Source organism: Xyrauchen texanus, chromosome 31 (assembly GCF_025860055.1).
Source record: "Xyrauchen texanus isolate HMW12.3.18 chromosome 31, RBS_HiC_50CHRs, whole genome shotgun sequence".
NCBI lineage: Eukaryota > Metazoa > Chordata > Actinopteri > Cypriniformes > Catostomidae > Xyrauchen > Xyrauchen texanus.
The window spans coordinates 29,884,792-29,907,223 of NC_068306.1; the positions used below are offsets into that span (position 1 = coordinate 29,884,792).

Consider the following 22,432-nt stretch of genomic DNA (forward strand, 5'->3'; position numbering starts at 1 on the left):
CCCATGAAAGTGACAAAAATGACATAAGTAATATGACATGAACTTGTTGATGAGCAACATACAGACTGACAGCCTATCTGGAATGGTACAAACACAGACAAACAGAGTGATACAAATAGTGAAGCATCCCTGTGCTGTTATTTTAAATATCAGCACTCTTGAGACACAGCTTGTCCAATCAGATTAGAGGACCAGACCTAACTGTTGTATAAATAATAAGCATTTGTCTGCGTCGTTTTGTACAGGTTTTGGTACACTGGACCATGATTTTCTAATAAGGGTCTTGTTAATATTAGATTATCCTGTCATGATGTAGGCTGGTTTGTCATCAGGAGGACAGAGCCAAGGCCATTCATATAGAAGGACTTTTACATGATCGGTTGATAGTATGTAAGGGGGTGCCACAAGTTCCGTTATGGGCCAGCTTTTATTTTCTAATGACTTGCCAGCTTTCCATTTTTTTTTTTTTAAATAATAGTTTTTGCTGATTTACTGCTGTGCATCCTCCATAAAAAAGTTATTTTAAGAATTTACATAATACAAGTTCACCTTTACCAACTGAATCCTTCTTCTAAACATAGATGAAAGCACACTAAAAGCACTGCTAGGTAAAAATATCGATTTTAATATAAATCACGATCTTCATTTGAACAATCCCAATATCCATTTTTAAAGTCCCAAGATTAATCATTTACTCTATGCACAACTCTCTACAACGCAACTAAATCACTTTCAGATGTGTCCAACTTTCACGCCGTGACTAAAAACATCTTTGATTTGCCACTGGCTGGTACATTTTTAGGTTTCGCTTGACAGTGAACAACATTTACATTACATTTATGCATTTGGCAGACACTTTTATCCAAAGCGACTTACAGAGCCCTTATTACAGGGACAATCCCCCTGGAGCAACCTGGAGTTAAGTGCCTTGCTCAAGGACACAATGGTGGTGGCTGTGGGGCTCGAACCAGCGTCCTTCTGATTACCAGATTACCAGTTATGTGCTTAGACCACTACACCACCACCACTCCAAGTAGTGGCGAAAACCAACAAGGCGATCCTTTGTAGCAAGTAAAAGTTTCTTTCAACTCGTTCTGTGTAATAAGTTTCCAAAGATAAGATCAATGCAATTAACATGTCTTTGGGCACGTTTACATGCATGTTCTTACCCAATCATGCTTAACAAGCCAACAAGTGTGGTCATGTAAACGCATTAAATGGGAAGATTTTTAGCTAATTACCCTGATTTCGTATTGCATATAAACACCTTAGCCGGCGGTCTTACCAGCTTATCCAATGTGCGCACGTGTTGTGATTATGTGCATTATTATTTCATATATCTTTTAAACATGGATTTCTTGATTTGTCTGATTTAATAAATAAGCTGATTTTTTTAGAATAATCAGCATATTCGTGTATATGTAAACAGGCTCATTGATAATGTCTTATTTAATACCCTTTCTGTTCTTAACAGCCAGTTGTTGATAATAAAAAAAAAACAACAACATTTAATTCGAATCACACGGCATTGAAGTGGAAAAGACATTTGCACATCCCACACCGGTTTACTTTCTCACAGGACCCATCCACCACAACCCCTTCAATAATGATAGAAACGCCGGCCAATTAGTAGGCCAAAATTAGTGGATGGATGAGGCGAGGACTAACCACTGCCTTAATATTATGCTTTTGTCGCCGTAATATTACCATGATGGTCACTATAGGATAATCATGAATATCCACGTGCACACACCTCAACTTCACCCGATTATTTGCCTCCAATGCCCTTTTTTGAACAAAGCATTGATGAATGGAGGTTTGATTACAACCTGAATCCACAAAGGCTTGGTATATACCCCCATTAATACTCACAGGTATTTGGTATGTCCCTGCCTGATCGGGGGTGGTCTGTGGAGTGTCGGGGATCCGGATCAAGGCCCCTACCTCCATTACCGTGTACTGCTCTCGAACATGGCTCTCCGAAACTCCGACCGGCCCGAGCCTCCCACCCACACTTGTGGCAGCAGACTCCTTCAACTGGGACGGTCAGTGGCACTGGACCCACACGGGCGTCCTTTTCAGCAACTTAGAGACAAACTACTCCAGCACCACCAGCTTGATGACATCTTCGACATGTCTGTCCTCATTGGCCAGCACCCACCACCGGCAGGAATCACAGAGCTCACATTCTCACGGGTACCCCCACCACCCATCTTAGAGCGACTGAGGATAAGAAATATATACCTTGCAAGGAAACCTCAAAAATAGTGTCTATATAGTGGGTATTTCTTTAATACATGCTAAAAGAAAGTCGGAGTAGTCTCTTTTGTGTAGCTAGGCCCTCCCAGAAATGCATAGCGGAGACTGCAGGAGAGCACCCAGCGAGAGAATGGACTATGAAACAGCCTGGGCAGCCTGAGGTAGGTAGCACAACTCCTACCTGGTTCTTCTGATGCACAGCGTTTCTTTGACAATGTCCCTCCTTACAAAGTTCCCCAGTCGCTTTCAATATTTTAGTTTTCCATTTATAGCAGGAAGTAGGGCTGGGCGATAAAACGATATCGATATATATAACACGATAAAGAAAATCCACAATAAGCTTTTGAGGAATTTTTTAAATTTACTGCGTGTCGCTAAAACACAAGCAGTTCAGCTTTCTCAGGCTGCGTTTCTACTTGGGCGGACGAAATCAGCTCAAAAGGCGCTCAGAGCACTAGGAGAGAGCTTGCTCCGCACCGCTGCCAATACTACGATCCACCTTGCGAGCATGACGCTCGGCTTTCATAGGAATTAATTGAAAACGTTCTCAGCTTCGCTCACAATGTGCCAGTGGTAACGTAGAGTCAGACTGGATGAACTTGCTAATGCTAGCTGCCTTGCTAACAATTAGGTTACGTCGGACACCGGATTGATTCCATCCGCACCGCAATACTTCATGACAACAGTTGCGCCCTCTCATTGACTCTAGTGAAGAGCGCGACAGAACATCAGTGATGTGGACAACAGCTCTGATCTTTCTTCGCTGTAATCTTGAATATTGTTCTCTAGCACCAAACATTGCCTCTTTTCCCTGCACGTGTGTCGACATGAAGCGCTGCATGAATTAACATGGTTTCAAAGCACCTTTTAGACCATAACGTTTTTCCCTTCTAAATGTATCTTTATTAATCAGCCTTTAATAATAAAACAAATCGAATAAACAAATGGATTTCTGTTCTAATTTTATGAAAATGATTTAGATGTCTGGAATGGATAAGGACAAAGTAAAATTACAAGTTGGTAGACTAGTCTCTCACTTTAATGAAAATATACAAATATTTTTTCCATTTTTCTCTCAGGACACCCCTCAACCCACATTCAGCATCATTCCACAGTCACAAGGGCTTCTATGCCCCATACTTAGGTATCTGAATCTAAAGAAATATAAAAAATATTTAATTTTAATGTAAACATATTCCAAAAAATACTGGACTGCTATCACTATGCTTCAGAACAAACAGATGATCTTTTAACATTAATTTTCAATTGATAAACTATAATATATGCTTTGGCCGTCTCTGGACCCCCTGTGCAGATTTGTAGAGACTATTTTGACTGTTTAGAATGAATTTTTTCTTCTTTTCTTCCATCAACTTTGAAATAAAAAAGAAAGTGCAATGTGTAAATGTATATTGTGATAAATATCGATATCGAACAATATGAAAAATATTATCGCGATAACAATTTTGGCCATATCACCCAACCCTAGCAGGAAGTGTGGTGTTTTGACTGTGATGTGAGGTGAAATGATGGATCATCAGATATAGAGGATTTTTCTCTTCCTCTCTTCCCATCCATCACCCAGCAGTCCCTCTCCTTCTTCTCACAACCATCACAGGCCCAGACAAAGTCCCAAACGTCCTTCTGGACCCACGGCCAACAAGCAACTTCCACAACCTTGAGAAGAGTCTTTAACGGTGCCTCATGCTGCTCCCGGATTCCCTTATGGAAGCTTTTGAGTAGGGCGTATCTGATCCTTTTGGGAATAGCAGCCTGAATTTTGTCAGTTTTATCCCATCGAGGTGCCCTACTATATTGGATGCCTTTTTGGACCTCAAATCGGATCCCGGTAATCGGAGTCATGGTGGTAGAGTGGGTTCTCTTGAGCTGGAAAATGGTGAAGTCCTCTTCTGGGGGACTAAATAATTTCTTTCCTGGAGAAGGGAAGACTGGAAAATACATTGTGCTTCTTCCATCGTTCTCCATGTCTGTGTTATGGTGGTGTGAGATGTTCTCCTCTCCCTTTCCCTTTGCTCTATAACTGAGGGCATCTGTGAATCTTTGATGGGATCGGAAGAGGGTGGTAAAGAGTCTGGAGTCGTTGGGGGCACTGTAGATGTTACGCAGAGGATTAGACCTGATGAAAGTAGTGGATGAGATGGGTTGGTGTTCCTTGAGGGTGGGAGCACAAACTTTTATCGATTTTTAAATACACAGCCTCTCTAAAACAAATCTCCCAATTCACAGCACTTTTGACAAAGTCTTTAAAATTATTTTCTAATTTTAAAACATATACTTTCAAGGCCTTATTCTTAGATCTTAAAAGTTAAAATCGACATTGTTGGGTGTTAATAAAGGTGCTATTTGTAAGATTGACAACAAGCATTTGAAATGGGTCCTGTAGTCCAAATTCGAAATATTGGAAAGTCATTTGCCTCGCCCCAGACTCGAAGCTCATAGCCAGAATGTTGACAAGCAAATTAGCCAGCAAATTAAATCAGCATCCGCAAAATTGTGAACGAAAGCTTGTGAATGCAAATCTAAACAAATCAAAAAACCTATATCAATACACAGCCCTAAATTCTTTGCAGCATAATTTCACTATGCAAGATAAACAAACTGAAGTGGCTTTTAAAATACTAACTACTAATATGGAAGCCTGAAACTGTGCTTAGTGAGAAAGCTGAGAAATCAAAATGTAATAATTACTTTTAATAGGAACCCTCAGAAATCATCCAGGTTCTTGATTATGTGGAACAGACTTGTTTCATTTTTGTCATGAATTGGCACAAACTTGGTATTTCAGGAACACATACTTGCATCTTTGGCATTTACAGTGTTAGCTTTTAATGTTTTTTAGGGAAATCCTATTTGGCTAAAAGGGGTCAAAGGGAAACAGACACAAATCACATGATGAGCATTCCTGTGACAGAGAGGCTCATTGTGGAATCGGTCACCCTTTAAACCACAGAGGAAGTAAGACCAATGAATCAATGGCAGTGGCACAGGGTTCACACCACAGGAACAATAAGATTACATCACTGGCTTCTTCCAAAAAGGAAGTATGTCATTTAATCATGGAGAGCTATGCCTCCTTGGAAATCAGTGAAAATGACTATGCATTATATATTTGAAGTTAGAAGTTTAAATCCACTTAGGCTTAAGTCATTAAAACACATTTTTTAACCAATCCACAAATTTCATATTAGCAAACTATAGTTTTGGCAAATCATATAGGACATCTGTTTTGAGCATGACACAAGTAATTTATCCAACAATTGTATACAGAGATTGTTTTTAATTGACTATCACAATTCCAGTGGGTCCAAATTGACATAGTTAACTGTGCCTTTTAAGCAGCTTGGAAAATTCCAGAAAATGATATCAAGCCTTTAGACAATTAGCTTCTGATAGGTGGTGTACAGAATTGGAGGTGTACCTGTGGATGTATTTGTATATTAAAAAATGTTGTCACATTTATGTAGTGCTTTTCTGACACTGCAAACAAAGCACTTCACACAGTGAACAGGGGTATCTCCTTAACCACCACCAGTGTGCAGCATTCACCTGAATGATGCAACAGCAGCCGTAGTGCGCCAATATGCTCATAACACACTAGCTATTTGTGGAGAGGAGAGAATGGAGTGATAGAGCCAATTCATGAAAGAGGATTATTAGGAGACCATGATTGATAAGGGCCAAGATGGGGTATTTGGCCAGGATACCAGGGTTTACACCCCTACTCTTTTCAAGAAGTGCCTGGGAATTTTTTATGACCACAGAGATTCAGGACCTCGGTTTAACCTCTCATCCGAAGGACGGTGCCCTTTTTACAGTATAGTGTCTCAACACTATGCTGGGGCATTAGGACCCACAAAGACCGCAGGGTGAGCACCCCCTACTGGCCTCCCTAATACCTCTTCCAGCAGCAACCTCCGTTTTCATCAGGAGGTACTGACCAGGCTCAACCCTGCTTAGCTTCTAAATCTTTGCTTGACATCATGGGAAAATCAAAAGAAATCAGCCAAGACCTCAGAAAAATATTATGGACCTCCACAAGTCTGGTTCATCCTTGGGTGCAATTTCCAAATGCCTGTATGTAACATGTTCATCTGTACAACCAATATTATGCAAGTAAAAACACCATGGGACCATGCAGCCATCATACTGCTCAGGAAGGAGATAAACTCTCCCAGAGATGTACGTAGTTTGGTTCGAAAAGTGCAAATCAATCTTAGAACAACTGAAAAGTCATCGTTTCCTCCACCTTGTGAAGATGGAGGAAACAGGAAAACAAGTATCTATATCCACAAATTTGTGGGCAGAACTGAAAAAGCGTGTGCAAGCAAGGAGGCCTACAAACCTAACTCAGTAACACCAGTTTTGTCTGGAGGAATGGGCCAAAATTCCAGCAACTTAATGTCAGAAGCTTGTGGAAGGCTACCAAAAATGTTTGATATTTCACATTCTTACAAAAAGAATTGTGATCCTATCTGGCCTAAGACATGAAATGTTTTCTAAGATTAAATGTCAGGAATTGTGCAAAACTGAGTTTAAATGTATTTGGCTAAGGTGTATGTAAACTTCTGAATTCAATTGTACATACTGTCATGAGGACAAAAGTTGATCAGGGATTTTTTCAGTTGTGTAGTTTCAGTTATGATAAGGTTTAATTCATTACATCTAATACTGTCTATTGAAACTTTCTGTACTGCATTTTGGAACAAAACTTTGGACAGATCAAGGCATGTTATCTGTAGAAAACTTTTTTATTTTTTTTTATAAAAAAAAAAAAAAAAAAAAATTAAGCCCAATCATGAACTTTTGTCACTGCAAAGTAGAAAAGATATAAAAGTTAACTTGAAATACAAAATTCACAAGAAAATCACTAGAAATGAATCTCTTTTTCCCTTAATGCTTTCATTTAAACAAATCATGAAACAGGATAATTTTTTTAATTTGTTGTTGAAATATTAATGCTCCTTCGAATTCCAAAAATTCAACTTTGATTTGAGAGAAACATATTATGGGAAAATATGGCAGAATCATGGTTGTGGAAAAAGGAATTTTTCCATGCAGATGGATGAAACCTACATTCTCGGTAACATGATGGTACTTGTGTCTATGTTGTGCCACTCACTCAAAATGAAAACCAAATGAGAACATGATGAGACATGATGACATCGACATATGATTCCCTCTATTTGAACCTCCTTAAACACAATCTTAAGTACCCCACTCATTCCATTTAATGTGTCTTTGCTAAAAGCATATGGGCAGGTATACAGCTAGTGAGAGTCAATAAATGTACATGAGCTACTTCAGTGGAGACTCCTTGGCACTCCGTCAAATAACGGTCCCAGAATTAAGAGTCTGCCAGAGAAAACTTTGGATTACTTCTTCAGCACTGGTAGATTTTTTCACTTGTTTTGACTATAAAAACTCAGTGAGACAAAATACACGTTAAAAATACATTCTCTGAAAAATATAAATATCTTATGCAGTGTTGTTTCTAAAACAAGATCAATCAAATTGATCTTGATTTAAGGATTTTTAGATATTTTTATAGAAAACAATAAAAATTATCACCAAGCATATGATTTTTGCCCTAATATCAAAAATCTAACTAGAAAAAAAGAAATTAAGATCTAATGTGATTTTTCTTGATAACGTGGTAACGTGCATGTAAAATGGCTAGAAATAGCATTTTAGCTTTGCGTAAAGCTGACAAGTATGAATGTAATGAATCATATCATAAGAATCAAAGTATGAATCATAAGAAAGTGTTTCACCGCTGTTCAAATGCATTTTGGATCGCATAATTTATATGTATAAATGTTTTCTATCTGAAAAGGACTAAATATTAAATGGAACAAATTACAATAAAATGCAAAGTAATCTCTCCAGTAATAAAAATACTTTTTGAATGTATCTGCATTCTAATTACCAATGATTAAATTGTAACTGTAGTGGAATACAGTTACTTATATTTTGTATTTTAAATATGTAATCACATTATATGTATTCTGTTACTCACCAACCGTGGTAGTACTTAACCCTACACTTAAAAAAAAAAAAATAATTCAGACTTGGCTAATACTTTTTTATACAACTAAACGTTTGTATTGCAGAACTTTGACTCCTTAAAGGGATGGTTCACCCAAAAATTAAAATTCTCTAATCATTTACCTCATGGCATCCCAGATGTGTACAACTTTCTTCTGCAGAACACAAATGAATATATTTAGAAGAATATCTCATCTACAATCAATACAATGCAAGTGAATGGTGGCCAGAACTTTGAAGCTCCAAAAAGTACTTAAAGGCATCATAAAAGTAATCCAAACGACTCCAGTGATTGAATCCATGTCTTCTAAAATGATTTGACAGGAGTGAATGAGAAACAGATAAATATGTTATTTATCGCACGAAGAATGCAAATAGTCACAAACAAAAGAAGAATGTGAAAGTGAAAGTGGAGATTTATAGTACGAGAAAAAATATATATATTGATCTGTCTCTCACCCACACCTGTCAAATCACTTCAGAAGGCATTGATTAAATCACTGGCATCATTTGGATTAATTTTATGCTGCCTTTATGTGCTTTTTGGACCTTCAAATTTCTGATCACCATTTACTTGCATTCTATGGACGTACAGATGTGAGATTTTCTTCTAAAAATATTTGTTTGTGTTCTGCAGAAGAAATAAAGTCATACATATATGGGACAGCATAAGGGTGAGTAAATGAAAGAATTTTCATTTTTGGGAAACTATTCCTTTAAGATGAATCACTTATGTTGTATCCTTTCTCATTTTGTAGGTCGCTTTGGATAAAAGCATCTGCTAAATGAATAAATGTAAATGTAGTACCCTAGCATCTGACGTACAGAAAAAATATCAGCAGTAAGGAGACCCTATGATGCTCGTACAGCATACAACAACACTGCAATATCACTAATCAGCCTCAACCACCTCAGATACACAGATCTGCTTTTGCTCTGAACAAACACCAAATCCAAAGCATCAGAAGAGCTGTGGACAAGCTGGCTAAATTACTAATAATGCAGTACACTCTACAGTGTGTAAAAATACAGCAGTAAGACCCTTTGGCTTTTACAGCTGGAAAAGGCCAGAGTCGTCTTTATCAGACCTGATATACTCATTAAAATGGCTTTGGAGAGCCAATAAACTGTTTTGTTTTAGACCGTAGATGAACTGATAAGATACCTGTATAGTGAGCCTTGTGATTATAAATTTGGGCTTGTAACCAAACAATGGTCCAATAAGGTGAACAAAGAGACACTTGGAGCCCTGCGAGTTTATCAATGTACTGCTCTTCACATACACCTGACCACAAATAGCCAGAGTGAAAATAATTTGCGTAAACACACCTCTGTACACTCTGAGGTTAAGAGAAAGTGGAGGATGGTTACTGTCTGTGTCCTCTGACCTTTTTGCTAAGTGAATCGCTCTACAGTAAATACACCTATACACTGCTCTTTGGAGTTTGACACAAGTCGAACAACCAAAGGACCTGTGCATGACATGGAATGTCCATGCAGAGAAGCTCTAGCCCCCCAAAAACCTCCGGGCTTATGCAGTGGTGGAACGGGAGGGAAATTCTCCCACCATTGAGATAACTGCAGACACTTGCTATGACTGCATCACTGAAAAAGTAATATGCTAAGCTCTACTGTTTGAGATCATCAGGTTGTCCGATGTGGTAGGGGTTTATAGTTTGGAAAGTCCACCATGCTTTTGGTGAAATGACCTTCTTCTGTTGCGGACCATTATGAAGCAGTGGTCTTGTGAAGCATCTATGTTAGTTACCATACATTATGTGTGGTGTCATTTACTGCAGCACATTTATGTTTAAAAAGAGTCCCTCATCCTAGTTGTGTGAAATGCAATTGCAGAATAAAACATCATCAGTACGAGCAACGAGTACGAGGGGTTTCAACACTTTTTTACCAATTAATTTCCATGACTATCCAATTACCTTTCTAGTCATTTATGATAACTGGATAAAGATTTAAAAAATAAATAAATTGTGAAACACTTTGAACAATTTATTGAAAAGAGTCAATGCCAAAGTATCATTTGGTCACAAATTGGACATCACTATGGTTTGCGAGAGGTTTTACTCTACACAAGCAGGGGTCAATGATAAGGATGGCCCACATAGTTTTGGGACAGTTTATGAAACTGTTACTTGCCCAAATGGGCCAGTGTAATCTTGCTTTTGTTATAAATGTGGTTTTAGGCATTGTAAGAATTCTGCTTCTTAAAAGTTTGACCACGGTAACATTATCTAACTGGCTAATGCACAAGTTTTATAAAATAAATAAATAAATACAAATATCAAGTGTTTTTATGAATATACTGTCATGAAGTTACATTATAGCTGTATGTAATTTCATTACAAATTAAAAATATTTATGTGGTAAGAATATTTCTTACTGCAATTTGTTTGGATAGCAAACTTTTTTTCCTAGCACATACAAATATTGCTAAACATAAACTGTAAAATAGTTTGTGGTATAAAATGTTAGCAGGATAGGATAAATATACTGTAAACTGCTGGTCCAACAGGGAAGAGCAGAAAATCCTTCCTGCTGAGCCCTGACAAGAGCAATTTCTAGCTCATTAATTATTTTATAGCACAGCATAACTAAAAACATGTAAAGGCACACCCCCGCTACCCAGTATTCTACTGGCAAATGTTCAATCTCTGGACAACAAGCTCTGCGAGTTGAGAGCGCGGATCTCTTTCCAATGAGAGACGAGGGGACTGCAGCATTATCTGCCTAACAGAAACTTGGATGTCTGTGGAGATTCCAGACTCAGCCATCAAACCCGTGGGGTTCTCCGTGCACCAAGCGGATAGAGCGAAAGACCTCTCAGGTAAAAGCAGAGGTGGAGGTGTATGTTTTATGATCAACAAATCCTGAATTGATCAGAGGGACGTACACTTTATCAACTCTTTCTTATCATCTTTCTGTGTCAACTATTTTGGCTACAAAGGGAATTCACAGCGGTCATTATCACTGCTGTGTACATCCCCCCCACAAGCCGACACAGACCGGGCACTCAAGGAACTGTATGGGAGTATAACTGAGCAGGAAACTGCGCACCTTGAGGTTCATTGTAACCAGGGACTTTAACAAAGCCAATTTGAAAACAATCGCACCAAAATATCACCAACACATCAGCTTCAACACACGAGGGGACCGGGTTTTGGACCATTGCTATTCTCCTTTCCGGGATGGCTACAAATCCCTCCCCCGCCCACCAATTGGCAAATCAGGCCACTCTTCTGTTCTGCCCGCTTACAGGCAGAAACTGAAACAGGAAGCACCCACCCTCAGAACGATCCAGTACTGGTCGGACCAATCAGACTCTTAAAAGACTGTTTTGATCATGTGGACTGGGAGATGTTCTGGTCTGCCTCTGATGACAACATTGAGGTTTACGCTGATAGTGTAACGTGTTTCATCAGGAAGTGCGTAGAGGACGTTGTTCCGACCAAAACAATACGAATCTACCCCAACCAGAAACCATGGGTTAACGGCGATGTTCGCGCCACACTTAATGCGCTGGACCTCCGCTTTTAATTCCAGGAACGCGGAGGAGTATAAAAAACAAGCCAGTTATGCCCTCCGCAAAACTATCAGAGCAGCTATACGCCAGTACAGGCACAAGATTGATGGACAGTTCAACACCACCAACTCTAGAAGCATGTGTCAGGGAATTAATATCATCACGGACTACAAAGGGAATAAAAACTCTACCGTGAACATCGCTGCCTCTCTCCCGGATGAGCTAAATACCTTTTATGATCATTTCGAGGGAAACAACACCGCCCTTGCGGAGAGAGCACTTGTGGCCGGCGCTACAGAGGTTGGTTCACTCTCCGTCTCTGTTGCGGATGTAACCTGATCCTTCCGACGAGTGAACATCCGTAAAGCCGTGGGTCCAGAAGGCATTCTGGGCCGCGTAATCAGAGCATGCGCGAACCAACTGAATGGTGTTTTTACGGATATTTTCAACCTGTCCCTCTCCTTGTCTGTAGTCCCCACATGCTTCAAAATGTCAACCATTGTGCCTGTACTGAAGCAAGCCAAAATCACTTGCTTAAATGACTGGCATCCTGTTGCTCTGACCCCCATCATCAGCAAATGCTTTGAGAAGCTAATCAGAGATCACATCTGCTCTGTGCTGCCCACCTCACTGGACCCATTGCAGTTTGCCTACTGCAACAACCGCTCCACTGATAATGCCATTGCATCTACACTACACACTGCTCTCTCCCACCTGGAAAAAAGGAACACATATGTGAGAATGTTTGTAGACTACAGCTCAGCATTCAACACCATAGTGCCCTCCAAGCTTGATGAGAAACTCCAGAATCTGAGCTTAAACAGCTCGCTGTGTAGATGGATCCTGGACTTCCTGTCAGGCAGACGTCAGGTGGTTAGAATGGGCAGCAACATCTCATCACTGACCCTCAACACTGGAGCCTCGCAGGGCTGTGTTCTCAGCCCACTCCTGTATTCCCTGTACACACGACTGTGTGGCAACACATAGCTCCAATGCCAAAATTAAGTTTGCTGATGATACGATGGTGGTAGGTCTGATCACTGACAATGATGAAACAGCCTACAGAGAGGAGGTGCACACTATGACACACTGGTGTCAGGAGTACAACCTCTCCCTCAACGTCAGTAAGACCAAGGAGCTTGTAGTGGACTTCAGGAGGAAAGACAGAGAACACAGCCCCATCACCATTAATGGAGCACTGGTGGAGCGAATCAGTCACTTCAAATTCCTCAGTGTCCACATCACTGAGGAACTCACATGGTCCATCCACACTGAAGCCATTGTGAAGAAGGCTCACCAGCGCCTCTTCTTCCTGAGATGGCTGAGGAAGTTTCTACACCAGCACTGTAGAGAGCATCCTGACTGGCTGCATCACTGCCTGGTACAGCAATAGCACCGCCCACAACCGCAAAGCCCTGCGAATTGCCAGACACCTCCTCAGAGGGGAGCTTCCCTCCCACCAGGACATATATATACCAGGCGGTGTGTGAAGGATCATCAGGATCATCAGAGAATCCAGCCACCCGAGCCCTGGTCTGCTCTCACTGCTACCATCAGGCAGGCGGTATCAGGACCCGCATCAGGACCCGCACCAGCTACAGCTTCTTCCCCCAAGCAATCAGACTTGCTATGTTGCTCGGAACTGCACACAGGACTTTCACCCACTGTTGCACTTGTGCATATGGTCATGTAACTGTAGGAACCCTGACAGGTAATGGGGTTGTTCTGTATTTTTGCAGAAATTCCACTGTCCCATATGCCTAATATCTCCTCCTGTGTCACACCGAAGAAAGAAAGACATTTGGGTTTGGAACAACAAGGGGTGAGTTTTAATTAAAAAAATGTTGTGTGTGCTAATCAGTCTGATCATAGCAGATATTTATACTATGATCAAATCAAATCAGATCCTGGTTTCTCACCTCCTATTGATCACCTGATACAACATCTCTGGTGGAAAATAAAAGTGTGAATGACTAAGAGGAAAAGTGTTTGACTTGCAGAAGGGGATTGATTCAGCCTGTATTCTATTGAGTGCAACCGCAGTCTAGTAACAGTGAGTTTTTTTTCCATGCCATCACCAGACAGCTCTGCTCTCGAGAGATGTTGACAACTGCCTTAAAGAATCTCCAGCTGCATCCAGACAGATGTAGTCAATGAGAACCAGAGAGAGGAACATTGCGACGTTCAAATACATTTAACTGATGACATATTTTCACATCTGAACAGTGGCCAAACATAATAGGCTGGGATAATGCAATTGCAATAAGTGAAAAGCACAAATTATCTTGGGCAGAAAATTTGATGGGCAACTCTTAAATGAAATGACAGTGTGAGGAAAAATCTATTTAAAATTGTACATACATTAAAAGTAATAGTTCAGCCAAAAATGCTTGTTAGTGTCATTCCAAACCTGCATAACTTTTTTTCTTCTGTGGAAGAAGTCTATGCTGGCTGCTCTTTTTGATAAAAATACAATGAAAGGGGACTGGATTTGCGATGCTGCAAAAAGCACGATAAAAGTGGTTCACGCAACTTGTGCACTGTATCCCAAGTCTTTTAAAGCCTTACTATAGCTTTGTATGAGAAACTGATTAAAATGTTTTTTATTTTTCAATGATAATCTTCCCCACCAGTGATCTATTAACCGCTGCAACTAGAACATTAAGTCAGTGAACTAAATTTGAGAATTCCTATTCCAACTCATAAATGAATCTTTCAGTCTGGATCAACTCATTCGATGAAATAATCTGACTAAAAAGAACAACTGGTTCAGAAATTAGGAGCATTGCTTCTCTCATGAACTCTCATCAAGGAGAGGTAGGATGTCAAGATTTTCTATGAATAACGACTAACCTATGATTTCATAAAACTTGGATTATAGTGCATGAGTCATATGGACATTGTTTTTTATATATACCATTTACACATCCTTATTAATAAAAAATAAAAAAAGTGGTTTGGAATGACATGATAGTAAGTAAATCAATATAGAATTTTTATTTTTGAGTGAACTATCCCTTAAAAACACAATGGTATCTGAAATAAAGAAATAACACTTAATTAACCTTTAATCTCAGCAAAAGCATACAGTATATATTTCTTAGTATGAATCATTCCTACCCTTATGATTTCATTTCCGGTCTAATACGCAGCAGAATATGACTAATTTTAACAGTAGTTTATTAAGAAATTAATTAATAAATCAAACAAACAACCAAATTAAACCAAATTATTGGGATTAGTTAGCTTTATGGATTTTAACAAACAAATGGTGTGTCAAGTAATCCAGAGGTTTTCAATGAATAATGTAAATTTCAGTCAGTTTTTTTCACATAAAGAAATTACATGGCTTCAGAAGGCTTGAAATATAGTGCATTAGTCATATGAACAACTTTTATGGTCCATAATGAATAACTTTTATGTTTTTTTTTATTTTGCTGCTTGACACCCCCTGGTCGCTATATGCTTTCATTGTATGGAAAAGAGCAGTGTGAACATTCGTCAAAATGTTTGTACAATTTGTACAATTGTGTGAATTACTTACAAAAAAAGAAAAAAAGAAAATAATGACCACAAGTACAGATAAGCAAACAAATCGACAGGAATGGAAACTGCCAGAGGATAGAATATGAAAAAAGAAAATAGAATCGAAAACTGATTGCCATAAATGGAAAGGTTAATATAATGGAAAAAACACCAAATTTACCAAAAAGAAGTTATCTGTTTGTCATCATGAGATTCTTAGCATCAAACCACATCGGTTTATCAGAATTGTCATGAACCTCTTACCATGTGGTAACATTATGCTGGCGCCATCAATAATGGCTTGAGCGAGCTCGTGGTCGTTGCTCTCAAAGGCCTGGGCAGCCGCCTTAAGCGCATCCCAGATTTCCTTACGGCCTTCAAATGCCGGTGCCGTATCCCAGAATTCATCACGCTTGCTGCGCAGCTGACCGTCGGTCATTGGGTAGTCGCTCTTCCATTTGGGCTTCTCTCTCTTCAGGGGCTGGTTTCGCCCCAGTGCAACTGCAAAACAGAGACAGACAGGTCAACATGACGCATGAGCGTAAGCAATATGGATGTGAAAAACGTGTGACAGACAGACAGACAGACAGACAGACAGACAGACATACAGACATACAGACATACAGACATACATACACACAAACACACACACACACACACACACACATTTACATACAGTGTGTATGTATGCATGTATGCGTGCATGCGTACATGCATCATCTACTTGTTGGGTTGTCTGAACAATTATTTCCTTGTAGCCCTGAATAATTAGGGGTCCACCAGATGGCTCATCCAAACAGATTTTAAAGCCAGAACCATGCATTTTAAATATGCATATTTATCCTTGGTGAGCAGATAACATTTGGTACAAAACTGAAATGTAATTACTTCAACAGCATAACTTGATCTCTATGTTTATGTTTGCAAGCAGACGTAGACAGAATATAGTAGACATAGTTGTAAGAGAAGTGTGTCAGTAATATCAGCTACAGTTTGGACAGTTGAATGGTAGGCTAAATATGGCTCAAGATGAATGCAGCATATTTACAGCAAAAAATGCTGTCACTGCATATAATGTTGTGCTGCATTAATACCACATAGCTTGAATACGAGGAGGAGGATGTAGAAAGGCGATATTTGTAGAATCTGGGAAAACAGTGGAGGGTTCAGAGGGTTTTTAGGAGCTGCTGTGAAAAACATGTCATGTCCCACTATTTAGACACAGCTGAAATCTAAGAAATCCCAGGCTTTGGTCAGAAATTTCAAGTATCTAGGATGCAAGCAAGCCATGAGCTACCTCCTTCTCACTGTCATGGTGGGTTAAATAATGACATCTGGAACAAAGTCTCTTTAAGGCAAGTGAGATCACACGGTGGCCATATTGGTATCGCCTCCACTGAATGAAAAGCAGATTTCCAGGATAAAATTGACAAGACTTCCTGTTGCTGACGGCACGCTGCACGAGAGTTTGTTTGTAGCCTGCTTAGCAGTGCTTATTCTTATTCTCAAACGTTCATCGTTATATTCATCGCTCATCATTATATCCTGTCATTCTACTGCGTTTCAGGTTTTTCAACTTTTCTATCATTTTATCTGTGTGTATTTTACCTGTTGCTGCTGGCACCTAACTAGAGTCTCTGTTTGTAGCCTGCTATTTTTTTTTTTAAGCATCGCTTATATATCTGTTTTCAGCCTTTAATCCTTAACATCTGCCATTTTTAAGCGCGCATTGGGTTTTCCCTCATATTATTCTCTTATCGCGATTCAACTGAGCGCATATTCCACCTGCATCCGTGTTCTATTTATTCTATTTATTGCGATTAAACTGAGTTTTTAAACCCATTTTTTCTATGGGCTATTACATCGATCTCAAAGCATCATTTATCAAGAACAACCAACAACAAACAATTTGCGGTAAGTCATGGCATCCGCTCATGTCATTTCTTCCTGCATTGCATGTCACATGTTTACATTAGCCTCCTCCATCAGCAGTGAGGGATTCACATGTGATGAATGTAAGGAATTAGTCAGGCTGATGGAGGTTAATAAGTTAGAGACTCAGCATCCGAACGCTTATAGAGGTCAGTGAGAAAAAGAAGGCGGTAGATACTGTTTCGGATGCGAGTAGTACAGAGAGCAACATACACACTTTGGTTCCGGCTGTAGAGCCCCTGCAGCAGGGCATTTGGGTGAGGTCTCAGAGGCATACTCGCTCAGCAAAGAGACACCACTCTCCCGTTCCTGTTAGGGTTTCCAATCTATTCTCCCCACTCAGTGATACACCCACTGAGAAGCATGTTGAAAGAGACTGTGGCAGCGGGGGCGTGGTCAAGCGCCCGTCCGGGAGAGAAAAGCGGTAAGGGCGCTCACACCTGAGCTAAATGATAACTAACACCTGTGTCTAATTTCAGTAACGTGAGGAGAGCGGCATAAAAGGGCAGGAGCGACGGAGCTTGGGGGACGAAGGAAGACTGTCTTGTTATATGTTGAAAGAACTAAAAGAATTAAAACTTACCCCTTAAGTTGACGTGTGTGTCCGTCCTGTCTTTGACCGAACGTCACAGAGACCCTTGTTATTGGCGATTCTATTGTAAGGAACGTGGAAATACAGACTATAGCCACTATTGTTAATTGCATTTCGGGGGCCAGAGCGTCTGACATCAAATCAAATTTACAAGTGCTGGCTAATGGTAAACGTAGATTTTCTAAAATTGTTATCCATGTCGGCACTAACGACGTCCGGCATCGCCAGTCGGAGATCACTAAAGATCATGTTAAAGAGGGGTGCGAATTTGCAAAAACGATGTCAGACACCGTAATATGCTCTGGTCTCCTCCCTGGTCGTTGTGGTGACGAGGTTTATAGTAGATTAGTGTCACTGAATGGCTGGATGTCTGAGTGGTGTCTGAAGAATAAAATAGGATTTATAAACAATTGGAAGAGTTTTTGGGGAAGACCTGACCTGCTAAAAAGAGACTGACTCCATCCCTCCAGGGAAGGTGCCGCTCTCCTCTCTAGTAATTTGGCTTATAGTCTTAATAATGAGAGTATTTGACTAACTGGGGCCCAGGTCAGGAAGCAGACAAACTGGTTAATCCGAACGTCTGCTAGCTGCCTTGAGACGTCACACAGGTCACATATCACGTATCACCTAGATATCTCAGAGACTGTGTCTGTTCCTCGAACTACCATACCCTCACTAAATCATTTAGAACAATTTTTATTAAGGCCAAACTTGAACAAAACAAACAAATAAAAATTACACATCATATAAAAAATAGGTTATTAAACATTAGATATCTTTCTACCAAAGCACTAATTGTTAATTAAATGATTACAGATCATAGATTGGATGCGCTCTGTTTGACTTAAACTGGATGAATATTTTAGTTTAAATGAATCTACTCCCCAAGGTTATTGTTATAAATATGAGCCTCATCTGAAGGGTTGAGGAGGTGTTGTTGCTACAATTTACAGTGAAGTTCACCTGGGCCTTGATTTCCTTGAATTTGCTAATTTTTTAATCAGATCTTGTAGTTACTGTAGATAGAGCTTTAATTGTTGGTGACTTCAACATTCACATAGATAATGAAAATTATACATTGGGATTAGCATTTAGCGATATTCTCAACTCTCTTGGAGTCAGACAAAATGTAACAGGACCAACTCATCACCATAATCATATGCTAGATTTAATTCTGTCATATGGAGTTGATGTTGATAATATAGAAATTCTGCAGCAGAGCGATGACATCTCGGATCATTACCTCGTCTCTTGTATGCTGCAATCAACTAATGTTACTCAATCTACACCACACTATCGTTCAGGTAGAACTATTCTTTCGACCACTAAAGATAGCTTCACTAATAATCTTCCAGATCTATCTCATACACGCAATAAACCCCAAAGCCCAGATGAACTTGATGAAACAACAAAAAATATAAATACAGTCTTCTCTTGCACTCTTGATATTGTCGCCCCACTTCGATTAAAGAAAATTAAAGAAATAAGCCCTGCACCATGGTACAATGATCACACTTATGCTCTCAAGAGAGCAGCTCGCATAATGGAGCGCATGTGGAAAAATACAAAATTAGAAGTATTACGTGGTGCATGGAAGGATAGTGTTTGTAGATACAGACAGGCACTAAAAGCTGCCAGGTCAGCATATTTTAGTAAACTCATAGAAAATAACCACAACAACTATCATCAAAGTAATCAAAGTACAGAGTAAAAAAGTAAAGTACAGAGACTGCACTTATCAGAGTTACAAACGACTTGCTCTTATCATTTGTTTATTCAGTACTGTGGCTAAATTGGTTAGGAATAAAGCCTCAACAGAACCAGATATTACGTCGCAGCACAAGAGTAATGACTTCATGAATTTCTTTACAGATTAAATTGAAATAATCAGAAATAGAATTGGAATTATGCAATCATTTGTCATAGCACCTCTGAAAACAGTGTCTAATAATTTTCCTCACGTGCATCTTCAATCCTTCTCTGTCATAGGTCATGAAAAGCCACAACATATTTGTTAGATCCTATACCAACTAAGCTCTTAAAAGAGGTATCTCCTGTAATTTCAGGATTAATTAATATTATTAACTCCTCGCTATGCTTAGGACATGTCCCAAGAAACTTCAAAATGGCAGTTATCAAACTGCTTATTAATAAGCCACAACTTGATCCTGGAGAACTGGCTAATTATAGACCGATTTCAAATCTCCTGTTTATGTCACAAATATTAAAAAAAGGTAGTATCCTCCCAAATATGTTCATTTCTATAGAGAAATAGTATATACGAAGAATTTCAGTCAGGATTTAGGCCTCATCAAAGTACAGAGACTGCACTTATCAGAGTTACAAATGACTTGCTCTTATCATCTGATCAAGGCTACATTTCACTTCTAGTGCTTTTAGAACTTAGTGCTGCATTCGACAAGATAGATCACGACATTCTCTTGAATAGGCTAGAGAATTATGTTGGCATTTGTGGAGTTGCATTAGCTTCCCCTGGGAGATATTATCAGGATTCGTGGAATAAGTTTCCACTGCTATGCCGACGATACACAACTTAAAATTTCTTCAAAACCTGACGGGATTTCACAATTCTCGAAATTAGCAAAGTGTATCAATGAAATAAAAGATTGGATGGTCAGAAATTCCTTCTACTCAATTCTGACAAAACAGAGGTACTAATTATTGGACCAAAAAAAAACTCGAAAAATAAGCCACTACAATATAATCTGACTCTCAATGGATGTGCTGTTACATCATCTTCAACAGCGAAGAACTTAGGTGTTATATTTGATACCAATCTGTCCTTTGAAAATCAAATTACCAATGTTTGTAGAACAGCATTCTTCCACCTAAGAAATATTGCTAAATTACGGCACATGCTCTCTGTTGCTGATGCTGAAAAACGAATTGATGCGTTCATGACCTCAAGACTAGATTATTGTAATGCATTACTGGGAAGATGTTCAGCAAGATCAATAAATAAACTTCAATTGGTTCAACGAGAGTGCTAAAGAGAACCAAGAAATATGATTTTAGCCCCATTTTATCATCGTTACATTGGCCACCTGTTAAATTCCGTATTAATTTTTAAATTCTGTTAACTACATACAAAGCTTTGAATGGTCTAGCTCCGCAATACTTAAGTGACCTTCTACCACACTATATTCCATAATGTTCATTACGATCGCAAAATTCTGGCCTGTTAATAGTTCATAGAATATCAAAATCCACAAAAGGAGGTAGATCCTTTTCATATTTGGCTCCTAAACTATGGAATAGTCTCCCTAACACTGTTCGAGATGCAGACACACTCCCTCAGTTTAAGTCTAGACTCAAGACTCATCTATTTAGCCAGGCATACACCTCATTTATCCTCCAACCCACAATTAGGCTGCTTTAGTTGGGTCTGCCGGAACCAGAAACATTGTTCATGATTTATAACTCTGCAATAAATTGAATGGCATCGTATTTTATCTAATTACACAATGATGATTCATCAACATTATAGACATTACAGTTTTATCGTCTGTTAATGGCTGATCTTCTATAAAGCTGCTTTGAAATGATGTGTGTTGTGAAAGGTGCTATAAAAATAAAATTGACTTGACATGGTGAATTCCTGTGACATTTAAGGTGTACGGCCTATGGGTGGAAATCTGTGTGGAGTCACATAAACATCTGGACACTTGTGGTGCACTGAGATTTTCAGGTATAGTATATTCCCGACCACACACACTGGAGGTGTCTGGAGATTTCCAGGTGTACCACCTAGCTGACATCCTATTTTTGTTGTTTTTAAAGAAATATGCTTTTTTGAATATTTATGGAATTTTAAACCATTCACTTGACCAATATATTTTTGTCACGATCACAATATACATAATCAATCCAATATTAAAGTAACATAATAACATGTATCAAATATAAATAAAGATAGAAATGTATAAAATATGCAGACATATCATTTACTGAAAAAAATCAGCGTTCCCAGGCCAGTGTGGAGATGTAATCTCTCCACCTAATCCTGGGTCTTCCCCGAGGCCTCCTCCCAGCTGGAGTGCCTGAAACACCTCCCTAGGGAGGCGGCCAGGGGGCATCCTTACCAGATGCCCAAACCACCTCAACTGACTCCTTTCGACGCAAAAGAGCAGCGGCTCTACTCCGAGCTCCTCATGGATGACTGAGCTCCTCACCCTATCTCAAGGGAGAAACCCGCCACCCTTTTGAGGAAGCCCATTTCGGCCGCTTGTACTCGCGACCTAGTTCTTTCAGTCATGACCCAGCCTTCATGACCATAGGTGAGTGTAGGAACAAAAAATTGACCGTTAGATCGAGAGCTTTGCCTTCCGGCTCAGCTCTCTTTTCGTGACAACGGTGCAATAGAGCGAGTGCAATACCACCCCCGCTGCCCCGATTCTCCGGCCAACCTCCCGCTCCATTGTCCTCTCACTCGTGAACAAGACCCCGAGGTACTTGAACTCCTTCACTTGGGGCAATACCTCCTTCCGTACCTGGAGTAC

At 39.6% G+C, this 22,432-nt stretch overlaps 1 protein-coding gene across 1 annotated transcript in view; it reads right to left on the reverse strand.

Moving 5' to 3' along the window:
• Nucleotides 1–22,432, reverse strand: part of LOC127624633 (ubiquitin domain-containing protein 2-like) — a 66,928-nt gene that overhangs the window by 2,124 nt on the left and 42,372 nt on the right. The window contains exon 2 of the mRNA XM_052099442.1: nt 15,653–15,889. Coding sequence (XP_051955402.1) covers nt 15,653–15,889 — 237 coding nt within the window. The remainder of the gene's footprint in view (nt 1–15,652; nt 15,890–22,432) is intronic.